The 15,216-nt window shown below is 42.5% G+C and overlaps 1 protein-coding gene across 9 annotated transcripts in view; it reads left to right on the top strand.

Annotated features, from left to right (window-relative positions):
- Positions 1-15,216, top strand: part of Prune2 (prune homolog 2 with BCH domain) — a 253,120-nt gene that overhangs the window by 27,089 nt on the left and 210,815 nt on the right. For all 9 annotated transcript variants that reach the window (XM_087908047.1, XM_087908050.1, XM_087908054.1 and 6 more), the window contains exon 2: positions 14,349-14,453. In XM_087908047.1, the coding sequence (XP_087764173.1) occupies positions 14,349-14,453 (105 nt within the window). The remainder of the gene's footprint in view (positions 1-14,348; positions 14,454-15,216) is intronic.

Raw genomic sequence — 15,216 nt, 5'->3', positions numbered from 1 at the left:
CCCCGCAGAATAACATTTACAAGCATATGGTTTGGAAAATGCTGACTGCTTTTGTTATCATCCATTTTAGTATTTGTGGTAGTCTGGTTTACTTAGCCTTTACATGTGATTATGGGGTTGTTTAATGCATTTCATGATGTATTTCTTTTTAACATGCTTACTGGGTGCTAAATGCCACCTATATGGCCTGTCCAGGAGTCCATTCATGCTTGGGCAGAGAACAGACTCAAAGGACTTTGTCATGGGTCTGTGCAGAGAGATCCGCTCTCTCTGTCTTGTCTTCTGTGTGAGTTTCCGAGGCACCATGAGGCTGCATTCAATTATGCTTGAGAGAAGCGGGTTCGCCGCTGGGAACCTGAAAGAGCCGGGAGGCAGAGTGGAACTTTCTGGCACCTTGTTTGGGAGATTTACCAGCGATTCCTCGAAAAGGAATTACAGATGTGAAATTAGACTCAAGCTGGAGACAGGGCTAGCTGTATTTTGGATATAAGAGATGCTTTTGTCTGTGGGTGTTTTCCTCAGGAGGACTATGGCAGAATACAGCTGAATTATTCATGTCTCTCAGATTTTGTGCGAAGCTTCTTTTAAAACCTCTTATTTTGGAAATTTAAAACATATACAAAAATGAAAGGAATTGCATCATGAGTCTGTGGTAGACCTCTGCTTTAGTATTCTAAATTTCAGGACTGCTGTAACAAACTGCCAGAACCTGGGTGGCTCAACAACAGAAATGTATTGTCTCACAGTCCTGAAGGGTAGACTTGTTGAAGATGCAAGTGCCTGGGCCATGCTTCCTCTGGAGGTGCCAAGAAAGAAAGATCCAGGCCCCTCACCTAACAGATGGTGGGCTCAGCTTCCCCTGACTGGAGATGGCTTCTTCCTGTGTCTTCCTTCTGTTAGTGTCTGTGTTTAAATTTCCCTTGCATCAGCACATGCCATATTGGACTAGGCTCTGTCAAGTGATGGCATCGCTTCGCTCTGTGTGAATAGCGCCCCTGTGGTGTGAGACTGGGTACTTCCCTCTCTCACTGGGGCTATAAACTCTTGTACCTTGTCTTTCTCTCTCCAGTTAGCATTAGCAGGAGTTTGTCAGTCACGCCGAGGTTCCATTGCGTACTCCCAATCACTACGTCTGTAAACCACCCACAAAGGGTTGCTGTTCTCTTCTGTTTGCTTAAGAGATCCATTTCCCTCCTTCCTGCTCTCCAGGGTGAATTAAATTATTAATAAATTAAAAAATCAGATTTATAAAGGCCATCATTATATACACATATTTTTGGAGTCTGATTCTTTAGTTTTTGCTGGCTTCTTTGGTTGACAGGCGGTTGATTTTGGGCCATGTGATTACCAGGCAAACATCATACTACTGATATGTATGTATGCGATATTCCCTAGCTGTGAAGGGAAGTGTCTCTTGGTGATGGTTCCCCATGTTGGCATCGTTAGAGAAGACACCGCAGTATCAAGAAACTAAGCAAAAGGGTTGAGTCTTTAATTAAGAGTTTTGTATTTTTCATTATTGAGCAGTGCTCCTAGACCAAATGGATAAGGATTTATTGTACAAGATGAGTAAGACATCTTAAAAACTAATTATCATCTATTTTACAAGGCTTACAATGGAGAAAAATTTCATGATATGTTGATGTTTCCATGACATTTTAAAATCTTTCTCAGTTTTAAATTTCTAAATATGTCTTCTTATTGAAAGTCCAATAAAGTAAAAAATAAAAATTTCCCTGTTATACATTTTTCCCCTTTTTCTCCTTTCTTTTAGGTGATTGATTTTTAACATCAAGATTGAAAAAAATGTATTAGAATAGTTTTTATAATCTGTTTAATTATCACATTATGATTACAAAAAGGAATGCAAACAGTTAGTGTTAGACTCCAGCTGTGGGGGCTGGAGAGATGGCTTAGCAGTTAGAGTGCTCACTGCTCTTAGAGAGGAGTGGATTCTGAGCTAGCGCCCACTCTGGACAGCTTCCAACCACTTGTAACTCCAGCACCAGGGAGTCACTCTGGCCCTAAGGACATCAGCACTCACATGCGTGCCCCCTCCCCTGACATAATTAAAGAGTAAAACTGAATCTTAAAAACAAAAAAAGAAAACAACAGCAACAATAACAACAAAACCCATGTCGAATGTGGAGCTATGTTTGCAGACTCCAGACGGTTGTCTCAATGGACAAAGGGAAAATATTTGGATGATGGTCAAATAGCTATTTGCTTCTTGAAACCATAAAGTCCTATTATCTCATGGTGGAAAGGCTATGACACATAGAAAACTTGCCACTCTGTGGTTAACAGTTACCCCTACTAGAACGTGGGCCCAGTTCATGCTAACATACTTATGCTTTTCAAATATCAGTGGGGGCCCTGGGAATGAAACTCAAATGTAAAGTGCTTGCCTGGCATGAATGAATCCCGATGTTTGATAGTCAACGTTGTAAAAACTGGGTATGGTGGTGCGTGCCTGTAACCCCATAACTGAAGAGGTGGAGGCAGGATGTTGAGAAGTTCAAGATCATCCTCAGGTACAAAATGAGTCCATGCCTGACTGGAATCCATAAGATCCTACCTCAACTAACCAACCCCCCATCACCAAAACAATTGAATAAATAAATTATCAGTGGGGTGGCACAGACTTTGCATACACTTAATGTTATAAAACATGAATTTCAATAAAGACATCTGTGCGTTAGGTACTGTTTAGTTTTAATTTTTTTGGCTTGCAAAAATCAAATACCTGATATTGTATGTGTTTTGTGTGTATGTGTATGTATAGAGAGAGAAAAGAGAGACTGAACCCCGAGGTCACCTGGAAGGTGAGAGTCCTTCTGTCATTGAAAAACACACAGTGTAATAAATAATGACATCATTAGAAACTGTCATCTTTGCAAAGCACAGTAATTGCTCTGTGTACCCCTTGCACATGTCTCCGTGAACCTGCTGGAGTGCTCCGCGCTCGGAAGTTCTCCTCCTCCCGCCTGCCGCCAGCCCTGTGTCTGTTCATTACTGTCATGTCTGAGTGGATTTCTGATGCACCAGGTGTGTGGTGTCACCGGCCTGATGTCTGTTCCAAATACAGACAAACACTCTCGAGTATTAAGGCAATAGATCTTCCTATGACAGTGAAGGCTGAGCGCAGATAGCAAAGCTTCTGGGAGAAGCCTTCGGAGCGTGTCTCCACTTGTTTGTGGGGGGACAAGACCTGACTAATTAGCTCCAGCCCTTCCAAGCCAAAGAACATTAATAATTAAAGGAACCGCAGCAACCTGTGCCATGTAGGGCAGGTCACAGGAGGGGTGACATGTCTGCAGATCCTGATCTGGACCCCAGTTCACGGAAGATCCTTCTGGAAACATGATGAAAAGTGGCAAAACACACTTTTGCAAGAGAATCCATTAAAGAAAAATGAAAATATTTATGAACCATGTAGTCTCCCTTCTTTTCCTTTAGCATTTCTGGGACTGGAATCCAGAGCCTTGAACACCCCAAAGTGGGTCTCTGGTACCAGCAAAAGCCAGAATTTCATTGCTTTTCAGCCTCTTTACTATTTAGTCACAATGTTGTAGAATTTTTTTCTTAAGTTCTTAAACATATTCTAGCAGAGAGGAGTGGGAGAATCCTATTTGTGCATCTTCTGACTTCAAAAATTGCCAATATTCTTGTGGAAATGTCTCAATTTGAAGAATTCACTTTTTGAAAAGCACGTGTGTGTTCTTATTCCCCAGAAGAAGTTCTCTGAGTTTTACAACACATTTTCTGCACTTCGCTGACTAAAGGAGTCACTGTTTAACTAGCTGTACAATCTCATCAGAAGCACCATATGAAGCTCTAGAATTCCTAAGAAGTCCCCACCACGTGTAAGATCCTGGCCTGGAGGTATACATCCCAGGGTCTCTTGTGGTGATGGCAATAGAGACTCTTTGGGTCTTGAATCATTAAGCTAGAACTGTAGAAGTAATTGATACTGGGCGTGGGGGGCAGATGAAGTCCTAAGTGATTGCGTATTAGTGACATGGGCACAGTCGAGTCAAGGATCCCAATGTCTCAGACCCATGAGAATGGCAAATCCCAGTCTAAGTAGCTAAAACTACTGTGTGTAGAAACTCCCACCAAAATTCCTCCTCCTGGATGATTACAACCTGCAAATGCTCTCCTACAGAGGCCTCTCACAGAGAGGAGTTAACTACTCCTTGTTCAGCTGGGTATGGTAAACCCGCCTCCTTGCTCGGTCAGGGGTAGATGTTACATGCTCTGAGTTTCCAGGCCATCGGTGCCTCTCCATTAGAACTGCGATCTGTTCAAGTTTAAGGGTTAGAAGAGGCTTAGGATTCATCCCTGCTTTTCTGTATGTGTGTCTGCTGGTCTGTTCTTTCTTCATTCCCTCATTGCTCATTGCCTCTATGGCAAGTCCATAGCTGAGCAAATCGAAGCAACCGGACATCTATTAGTCATTCTTTCAATGCGTGGTATTTCAGTTTTACTCACGTAGTACTAAATAACATTATAAGGCACATTTAAAACACTTCTAAAGTCAGAATATTTAGCAGGCTGTAATAACCCTAGGTCTATGTTATTTCTTCCATTGTACTGTGGTACACTGACGACTTTACGTGGGAAAACATTGAAGGATTCCAGCTCGGTGAATTCTAAGCCTCTTCTAACCCTTAAACTTTAACAGATCACAGTGTTATGATTAGCAGTTCTTTCTGAAGTTCTACCTTGTCTGAAGCAATTCAGCAGTTCCTTTTCTAAACTGACTTCAGATACATTCCGCAACTGCCAGGGGCCACATGGTCTTAAGGAGCTTATTACAGTGTCTTTCTGAGGTGGTGACTCCCAGGCCTGCTTCTCCTGAGAAGCAGTTTTGATTTCATGCATGATGGGGCAGAGGAGCCATTTTAACACTCGTCTGGGTCTTATTTGGCCTCCATGAGTACTGTGGAGGGTGACTACCGACTCAGGTGTGAGTTCCTTCCCTGTCAGTTGTTGAGGCACCTGTTAGCTAGTATTCCTTTGCATTGCTTGACAAGGTCTTTGGATGCTTCAGATATGGCCCCATCAATGGGAAGACCTTGAGGACTCTGTGCAGTCTCTTCTACTATCTATTGTTTATCATTCCTCTTTGGGGACTGTTTTCTATCAAAATTTGTCTGTGTCTAAAAACATTTATAAGTGATATAGTCACCATCTTAGATTGACTAGGAAGTTGTTTTACTGTTGTGATCCCAAGAAAATCAGAAGAGTCAATGCATTCTATTCAAGAGCTTGCAGACCTCTGCCATTTTCTAGTCAAGCCTGGAGCGTGTTGTTGCGGCCAGGAGCAGAGTGGGCGGACTAGGGAAAAGACTGCACAGAGCATGACTGCTTGTTAGAGCTAAAACCGATAATGCTCTATTAAATAATGCAGATGTACTGCGTATCTAATGCATCTTACCAAATAGGTCCTTTCATAGATGCCCAAGGCCTGAGAACAAAGGAGAGTCTTACAGACATTACCAAGTGCAGTGTGTTAGTGTTTTAGTACCTTACTCATCAATGGAAGTAGGACAAAGAGCATCAAAGTGTGTAGGCAGTGTGTGGAGGGCCCATGAAAAGAAAAGGCCCAAACACTTGTCTTAGAGTCATAAACTAGCAATCAAATAACATGGTTTGAACATGCATCTGAAGATTTAACAATTCAATATTTCTGTGCGTGGAAATGAACATCTGTGCACCCTTTCTGGCGAGTGTTAAGATACTGCGTTCTTGGACTTAGAAATTTAAAGCCCAGGAATTTATGAAAAAAATAATTAGGATATCCATGGCAGAAGGTTTAACTGCTTCCAAAAAATTAAAGAAAATTAAAGTCTCTAGCAGGGGAAGATTGAGTAGATAAATTGGAAAGGCCATATTAAAGAAAGCCATTAAGTGTATGTACCAAGTAGCAGTCAAAACAAATACAAATAATTTCTGACTACTGCAACATCTGTATCCTAGAATTTTAAGAGAATAGAGCTTTGTTAAAGTTCAAGAGAAAGACTGGAAGCATATGGAGCAGGAAAGAGCACTCATAGAAGTGTGGGGAAAGAATACCGCAAGGAGTACACTAGGTGTTCATAGCAATGGATTCCATTTGGGAACTGAGTGTCTTTCCCCTTTGTAATGTTCTAGTTTGCAAATTTTAAAATAAGAAATTGCTAATGAACCTCAGGAGGCATGGGTGCATTCCAGGTATCGGGGCATCCTTTGCACCCCATCTTTGAAATCCCCCATACTGCCTTTGATGTGGATGGGTTGGGAACAGAACCTTGACGAAACGCTGTCTCCTGGAGAGTATGAACGCCTTTCCTGTGGAGGACTAAGTGCAGAAAGGAGACACGAGATAGGTCAGAACTGAGGAGAAAGACTAAAGACCCAGTTCGGGTCCATCACCATGAAAAGGATGACAGCCCCTGAGTCTTGAAAGGGTAAGTTGAAGGGATTTTCAAGACTTGTAAATCACAGAAGACAAACTCCAGGATGCACTGTCTATTTACATGAGAAGGAACCAGTTGGTTATAGATAGAGGCATTTACAAAGCAGATAGCTAAAAAAATTAAGACCCTCTCAGGAAGTCTTGTCGGATGATTCCTTTGTGGACTCTTTGGTGAAGGTAAGGATTTAGGGGTGCAGTCCTGATGTTTTGAAGTTGAAGTTATAGAGGAAATATAATGGTACTGCTTTCAACAGAGCCCTGAACAATCGATGCATGCACACACACGCACACACACACGTGTACACACACACACACACACACACGCACACACACACCACACCATCAGTAAAATGAACTATGCAGATAAATGTACATGGTGATATTTGAGGTCAGTCCATATGAGAATATTCTGTTTTCAAGATTAGCAAGTAAACCAGTTGAAAAGGGGTAGATTCACCAGAGAAGGGAGGAGAGGTTGAGAGCACATGTCCAGCTTTTAGACCAGAGGCTCCCTCAAGTGAGCCGGTAACCCACAGCTCATCTAAGGTCTTCAGGTGGTGTTTGGAATTGGATTCCCACCACCTACTCACAACAGCGACTCCAGTCTCCCTGACCGCAGCTGTTCATAGCTGAGTGTGTTTAAACTGATTCCCATCCCCAGTTATCTCAAATCGGAGATGCGGAAAGAAGGCGTCCTCCAGTGTGGCAAGCAGAAGCCAGAGAGAAAACACAGAGACTGGTTGGGGAGCAGAGCGGTGATAACAAAAGTAAACTGACAGCTTCAGACCAAGCCAACAAAAACACAGTTTCACCCTCCTGAATGTTTTTATTCAGGCCCTGACTTAAATCCCAGCATGGCTGACCAGCAAGGCTATACTTTAAGTTTAGCCTTAAGTTTTTGGACTGTAGCAACAACTTTTCTTATAAACTCTTCTGTTCCTAAATGCTTTGTGCTTTGCATCGCCCCGCCCCTCTTATCTGTAGCCAATCAATTTCTATTCCCAAATGCTTTGTGCTTTGCATCGCCCCGCCCCTCCAATCTGTAGCCAATCAATTTCTATTCCCAAATGCTTTGTGCTTTGCATCGCCCCGCCCCTCTTATCTGTAGCCAATCAATTTCTATTCCCAAATGCTTTGTGCTTTGCATCGTCCCACCCCTCTTATCTGTAGCCAATCAATGTCAGCAACTCATATCTTCCTTCCACTGTTCATTGTAAGAACCCCTCCCGCTCTGCAGTCCACTGGGCGCATCCTGCTGTTATAGCTCTGCTGCTGAATTTGTGAAAATGTGTTCTCTGGTCCTTCCCTCATTAGCTCCTGTAACCTGTAAGGATCCAGAACATCGTTTTAGCCCAGTTTCCTTAGCCTCGAAAGTTTGGAATTAGAAGTGATGAGGGCAGAGGCTACCGGCAACATAAATTTATCTGAATTGGCTATTTTGGTCCTATCAGGCTTATATTACCTCATGATGCTTTTCAGTCCTAACCACTGAAAGCCCTTGGTTCTTTCCTAATTAGGTCACCAATTAAATCATGACATTTACGGGAAAGCTGAATGTCATATGCTTGTGTCCTGTACTCGCTTGTTTTGTCGAATGCTTTCGCTTTGTCCCACAACCTGATGTGTACCTTTAAGAAGAAACTAATTATAATCTCTTAGTCTCTTATTACTTTTTAATTTTGTTTTTGAAAGTTTATTTTTAAATTAATTTTTTTGAGACAATCAATTAGTTCCTTTTTCACTGCCGTGACAAAATATCTGACAAGAGCAAGTAGAGGGGGAGTTTTCTGACTGACAGCCCAGCACGGCAGAGAGGGCGGGGCAGCAGGAGCCTAGCAGCTGGTCACATGCATGCTCAGGTCTCCTCTTTTCAGGTTTCCTCTTTAGGGTCCTTTTTAGCCCAGGACCCTAACCCAGGGATTGGTATTGGCCACATTCACAGTGAACGTCACACTTTTCTGAGAGTAAATATCCCAATAGACACACTCAGAAGTGTTTCCATGGCAATTCTCAATCTAGCCTAGTTGACAATGATTAACCATAATAGAATCTCACAGTGAGATTTAGCATAGCTTCAAAGTTGTGATTCTCCTGTCTCAACCTCCCGAGTTTCTAGCATTACACATGTGTGCCACTATGACAAGCTTTAGGATTTTCTATCATTTGAACCCAGACCAGGCAGCTAGTGAGCCAGAGATCCTCTTTAGCACATAGTATTTTAAAATTTTGTGTGTATGAGTGTTTTGTCTGATGTACCAGGTGCACATTTGGTGCCCTTGGAGATCTGAAGAAGGTGTCATATCCCCTGGAAAACCCAATGGTTGTGAGCCGCCATGTGGGTGTTAGGGACTGAACCTTCTTCAGATCTCCAAATGCTCTGCTGAGCCATCTCTCCAGCCCCCATAGAGATCTGTAAAATCAACTGTGCTGTTTCCAGGAGTCTGTTACACACACACACACACACACACACACACACACACACACAGAGCTGTCACCATTCAGGTATTTAAAGTGATTGAACAGCTGGGCACTGTGGTATACCCTTGCAACCCTAGCACTTTGGAGGCTGAGGCAGAAGGACTCTGATTTCAAGGCTACCTAGAATACATAGTGATACACCACCTCAAGTAAATGGTTAAGTAAATGACAGAACAAATAATGAAGATCCATCATTTCGGGAATGAGAAAATTAAGTCTGTAAAAAGGGTAAATAGAAGTTCCCTGTGTGTAGCTATAAATATGTATTTATATATACAAACTTTAAACTGTGAACAGGGAAGGATAGCAGTAGCTATCTTTGCTTTAATTTTTTATCATATCTGACCAATGAAGGCACTTATTTCTTATTAGAAAAATATTTTCTTTTTTAAAATGTGCTTTGGTGTTTTTGCCATGGTCATCAGGTCCCCTGGAACTGGAGTTCCAGATGGTTGTAAGCTGCCATGTGGGTGCTGGGAACTGAACCCAGGTCCTCTGAAAGAACAATCAGTGGTCTTAACTACTGAGCCATCTCTCCAGCCCCAGAAAACTGTGTACACACGCCACTGCACATGTAGAGGTTCAGAGAATCTCAGGAGTCTTGTTTCTTACCTTCTACCCTGCGCAGTCAAGGTCTTGCCACATACTCCAAGCCTCGCTGTTGTCTTGTGGTGTTTTCCATCTGTGAGAGTGCTGGGATTATAGGGGTGTATGTGTGTGTGTGTGTGTGCATGTGTGTGTGTATGTGTGTGTATGTGTGTGTGTGCGCATGTGTGTGTATGTGTGTGTATGCGCATGTGTGTGTATGTGTGTGTATGCATGTGTGTGTATGTGTGTGTGTGCATGTGTGTGTGTGCATGTGTGTGTGTATGTGTGTGTGCATGTGTGTGTGCATGTGTGTGTGTATGTGTGTGTGTGCATGTGAGTGTGCATGTGTGTGTATGTGTGTGTGCATGTGTGTGCATGTGTGTGTGCATGTGTGTGTGTATGTGTGTGTGTGTGTGTGCATGTGTGTGTGTATGTGTGTGTGTGTGTGTGTTTGAGCATTCTGTACCTGAATTCTAAGAGCTTAGACTCAGACCTCCACGCATTTAAAGCCACTGCATTCATCTGCTGAGCTATCTCCCTGCCCCAACAAAATTAAATTAAGCATTATTGAAATAAATATTTATAGAATTTTTAAAGATAAAGGGCAAGGGAAGGACTATGTCGGCATAGCAAGGACTTTTTGATGGAAACGTTTCTTATGGGATTCTGAACTGGGAAAGCTACAGGCAAGAGCAGCTTGATTTCTGAGAGGGAGAAATTTAGAACAAGTCAGCTTATGGTTATCGAAGGCTCTGGAAGCCCTCCTCTGGTCAGGACCTCTTCCTTCCGTGGGTGGGTGTAGAGGTGCTCCGTCCTAACCCTTCCTCTACTGGGCAGTGAACTCTGAATATGCAAGTATTTTGATGGCTTTTAAGAAGAGCTAGGAAGTTAACGTCAATAAAAACTCTTATTTTATCGATATATATATGTATGTATATGTATGTATGTATGTATTTTGAAATTGAAAGCATATTCAAATCATGGTCTGAATTACTGGTGAGTTCAGCGTTTTTCTGCAGTAATTATGGGAAAGCACCGACAGTGCCCTCGGAAGCGCATTTCAATGGTAGAGCTGGCAGTATCTAATTCATCTAATTACTGCTGTTCTGTCTGTATGAGGCTTGGGTATTGACAGTAAGTCTTTGTCTCTGAGATTTCTTAACACTTGCTGTACTTGTGTGCCATGGAGGAGGGGACATTTATTTGCCAGAGCGGTTCATTGCTGACTTAATAAAATCCTGTTTAGGCAATACATGTACTTGTCAGTTGCTGAGTATGTTGGACCCTTCCTAACCCTGGGACCTTTGCACATATTCTTCCCATGGCCTGTGGTGTCTTTAGGCTCCACTCCCTGGGTTCACGTCTTTACTCAAACATCAGAGTTTCCAAGAACCTCACCTAGGCCTGCTCTTAATCTCCCAGCAGTGCTCACACTTTCCATTGTCTCATTATTTAGTTCATCAGCTCCAATACACTCAGCTCAGGGGGCATTGCTTCTGCAGCTCTTCTCCATGTCCCTGGAGGATGGTGGGGGAGGCAAGTGGTGGAGCTTAGGCACTACTGCACTAGTGGGGTTGGCGGATGTGTGATGTGTTAGCTACCCTGGTTGCCATGACAGCATACCTGCCAAAAATCAAGCCAAGGGAGGGTTGTTTTATTCACAGTGCTGGATTAAGCCCTTCACAGTGGAGAAACTACAGGGGCAGAAGCTCGAGGCTGGACTGGTCATTTCAAGTCGGAAAGCACAGAGAGATGAATGCTGGAGCTCAGCTCACTCAGTCCTTGTTCAGTCCAGGACCTCCAGGCCATGCAAAAGTGCAGCCCTCAATCAAACCAATCTATTATAATAGAAGCTCCCAGTCGGACATGCCCAGGGGTTTGACTCCTACCTGAATTTGGATCCTGTCAAGCTGACCACTGAGGTAGCCATCGTATGGATGAATGGCATCAGAAGAGACTACGACAATGGAATAATGTGATACGTGGGGAGAAGAGTAGCCAGGGGAGAAGAGTAGCCAGGGGAGAAGAGTAGCCAAGGGAGAGGAGTAGCAGGGGAGAGGAGTAGCCAGGGGAGAAGAGTAGCCAGGGGAGAGGAGTAGCCAGGGGAGAAGAGTAGCCAGGGGAGAGGAGTAGCCAGGGGAGAGGAGTAGCCAGGGGAGAAGAGTAGCCAGGGGAGAGGAGTAGCCAGGGGAGAAGAGTAGCCAGGGGAGAAGGGAGAAAGTATGCAGAAAGAAACATGCAACACCACGGGAGTCCTCAGGGGTTTTCACCAGGGTCTTCCACAGCTCTGACCTCCAAGAGAATGTGTCATTTGTCTCTTTCAATAAAGAAGACATAGACCATGATTATTGTAGAAGGGTCCTGTCTTGTGAGAACTGGGCTAGTAGCCTTTGGAGTCCTCATTTATATAACTCCTTTCTTTTCTAAAGTAATAATTGCAGTTGTCTCTGGAATGCATCAACACGGAGCTATTGCTATGCCCTGCACACCTTCTTTTGTGTAAGTTGAGGGTTGGACACAGCGCTATGTTGGGAATGATGAAGCTTAGATAAGAGATAAATAAGTCAGTTGTGTCCATGTCCCCAGTGTCTGCAGCGTCTCTGTACTTAGTGTGCGTATTTAGCTCTTTCTCTTTTCCTTTGGTGCCCTGTCCACTCGAGTGGGCTCAGAGTCATTAAGGCATTATGAAGTGGTTAGATGGGGCAGGGGTCAGCTCTCACGGTGTCAGGCTGTGGAGTCTGGAAACGAGCTCGGCCCCATCGCAGGCTCCTCTGACCTGTAAAAAACATTGTTGATCTTCCTATTGCCTGTCTCACAAGATATGGGAGAAGTGAGGTAATGTCTCCTTAGACCTATGAGCTTCTCGGAAGAGCAGCATTTACAGGAATGTGATATCTTAATACATTCGCTCATGTCGTAATGGGCTGGAATTCTATTTCCCTAAATTTATTTAGGCGCTTCTAGAATATCTGTTGTCTTGACCTTGAGATCTAAACCTGCACTAAACCCCTCAGAGGATGTTCAGTTCTGAAAGTCAGCTGTGCATTTGCAAGGCTAGATGCTGGAAAGGGGGTGTGGGGCATGAGAGCTAGACTAGTTAGTAATGGGAGAGGGAGTTTGAAATCATCTTTAGAGTTTGTTTCACACCCTAGGTATATTGTTTGCTTAAAAAAAATAAATATCAAAGAAATTGAAACTGTGAGTCTGTTTTATTTAGTGGTATCACTGACTGAGGGATGGCTTATGGAAAATCTCTCTGCCGCTTTTCTCCGCGATGGACTCTACCCAACCTCCTTCAAGATTTTCTTCATCTTTTATTGATTCATAAAATTGTCTGTGTACAGATGGGATGGAGGTAGAAGAGAAACTGTCTGGGGAGGCAAAGGGGACTAGTGGGAAGGGGAAGGACATGAAAGGAGAGGGGAGTGGAGGGGGATAAATATACTCAGAGTGTACCCACACTTCCCTGAACATTGTCTCATGTAAAATAGTAAAATATTACAAAAAATATTTGCTTCATCTTGGTGCTTGGGCCAAATCTTCATTGTTTAGCAATGTTTTAATAATTTGTTTTTGACTCTCATACCACCAGCTCTACACAAATGACAAGAAAACTGTCAAGTTCTTTTGCAAAATACCCGCTAGGTTATTAGGTGTGCTTTGATATTTTGTTTTTGTCTGCACGTGAAGGAATCCTAAGTGTTTGCTGTAGAACAGCCCTGCCATTTGGAGCAAATCCACAATTGTGGCTGCCTAGTCAGTCTTAAACAGGGAGATGAAAACTCGTGATGAGAAGCGATTGAAGTAAACTCAGGGGCCGCTGCCTCCACCCCACGAAGATCCTGCCTGATTGCTAACTAGCATGGTAGAGCTTGCAGGGGAGGGGATGCAGGAAGCTCAGAGATTCTCCTCCATCAGCAACGGAGTGAGACTGAGGCAAGAATGGGCAAAGAAAAGAAAAGATAGAAATTTATTTTATATTTTGTGTGCCAGGCAATTTGTTACAGTATTTTCTAGAAGCACTTAGTGTCTTGATGTTTTAAAGGAATGTCAGCCTTCTACAAAAGAGTTTAAATAGCTATTGACTAAACTCCAAAAGCAAACAAACAAACAAATGACAGAAAAGTATGTGTTCTTTTCTAGAGAGGTGAAAGAAGCAATGGAATTTGGAGTTTTAGACCAATGATGGAAATCACATTCCTCTTTCTGAATGAGAAAAAATGTTTCATTTGCTAAAATCTAGAACAATATAGATAGGATATCTTCAGCATCCAAGACAGAACGCAAAAAAAAAACAAAAAACAAACAAACAAACAAACAAAAAAACAAGCCTTTCCAGATAGTCTGTTTGACTACTTGGTGTGGGAAGGATATGAGAAAAAGCTACATTGTTTCTTAAACGAAGAAGCATGTTATATCAGGAGACAATCATACACTCGGGGCCACCAGCCTTTGCAGCAACATGGACTCTTACTGAGAAAGTAGTGCTTAAAGATAGAATTCAAAGGAAGTTAATCTGTAGACAGTCATGTTTTGGTGTATGTGTGTATTGCATATGTGTGTGTATGAACCTATATGTGCAGATGCATCTCCCAGAATGGTTGGAGACCCCATAGGAAGCCTTAATAAAGGTAAATTATTTTCTTCTTGAACATGTAACATAATACATAGTTTTAATATAATTTTGTGATAAATTTATTGTTTTCTGCCATTGTCTATAAGTATAGACAAGCATACTTTAAAAACAACACTGAAAATTTTCCACTTTATATTGGTTGAAAGCAAGTAAAATTGTGATTTTTCCTTTTATTGGTTGCAGGATCGAAGTAAGCAATTGGAGAAAGTCCATGCAGTTATTGGACCTAAGTCATGTGACTTGGATTCTCTCATTTCTGCCTTCACATATGCATACTTTCTGGACAAGGTGAGGAGAAAGGGATTATTATATCCTTTGTACCCTGAATTATTTGTCTTTTAAGAATAAATATGGGAAAAAAGAGTCACTAACTTAGTTTTTCATGTTCAGGTATATTATAGATAATAAATATTAAAAATCCAGTAAGCCACAGGCACTTATTGAGCATCTCCTATATGTTAAACATTATTCTGCTTATGTCTTACTGGTTTCTTCTCAAAAGCATTGCAAACAACATATTAAAACATGTCTGTAGTAGCTGGTTGCTTTTATGAAAATTCAGAGAAGTAATAAAAAGCAGGATTCAGGGCCTCTTTCTTCCCTTTATCATACACTATGTAACCGTGCCTTCGGGAACAGAGAAACATGCAGGATAACACATATGAGCAGTATATGAAGCACAGAGCACTGGCCAGAGACCAGAAGCAGGGTATGGCATGTTCAGTCTAGATTCTGGAAGTCTTAGCTGTTGCCGTTTAGCCCGGATGAAGATGTCCCTTGAGGGAGAATCTCTTGGCTCTGTGAAACAGAATCACCCACACAACTGGAAAGGCCCCTTTTAACAAATCGTGTTCAGACTCCCCATCTCTAAACTTGGCCAGCCCACCATAATGGGATTTATTGCCTGAAAACCCTCAGATATAAGTTCCGAATGTTTGGGCACCATTTCCAGAAGGTTCACGGAATTTTTAATTTTCCAGAGTCTGGATTATTTTATTTCGATTTTGTTTGGATCTGGATCCCCTGACACTATGCATAGTTGATCTGGAGC

Source organism: Myodes glareolus, chromosome 7, assembly GCF_982192425.1.
Source record: "Myodes glareolus chromosome 7, mMyoGla1.1, whole genome shotgun sequence".
NCBI lineage: Eukaryota > Metazoa > Chordata > Mammalia > Rodentia > Cricetidae > Myodes > Myodes glareolus.
The sequence above is the reverse complement of the archived record's forward strand: the minus strand, read 5'-3'. Positions and strand labels throughout refer to the sequence as shown.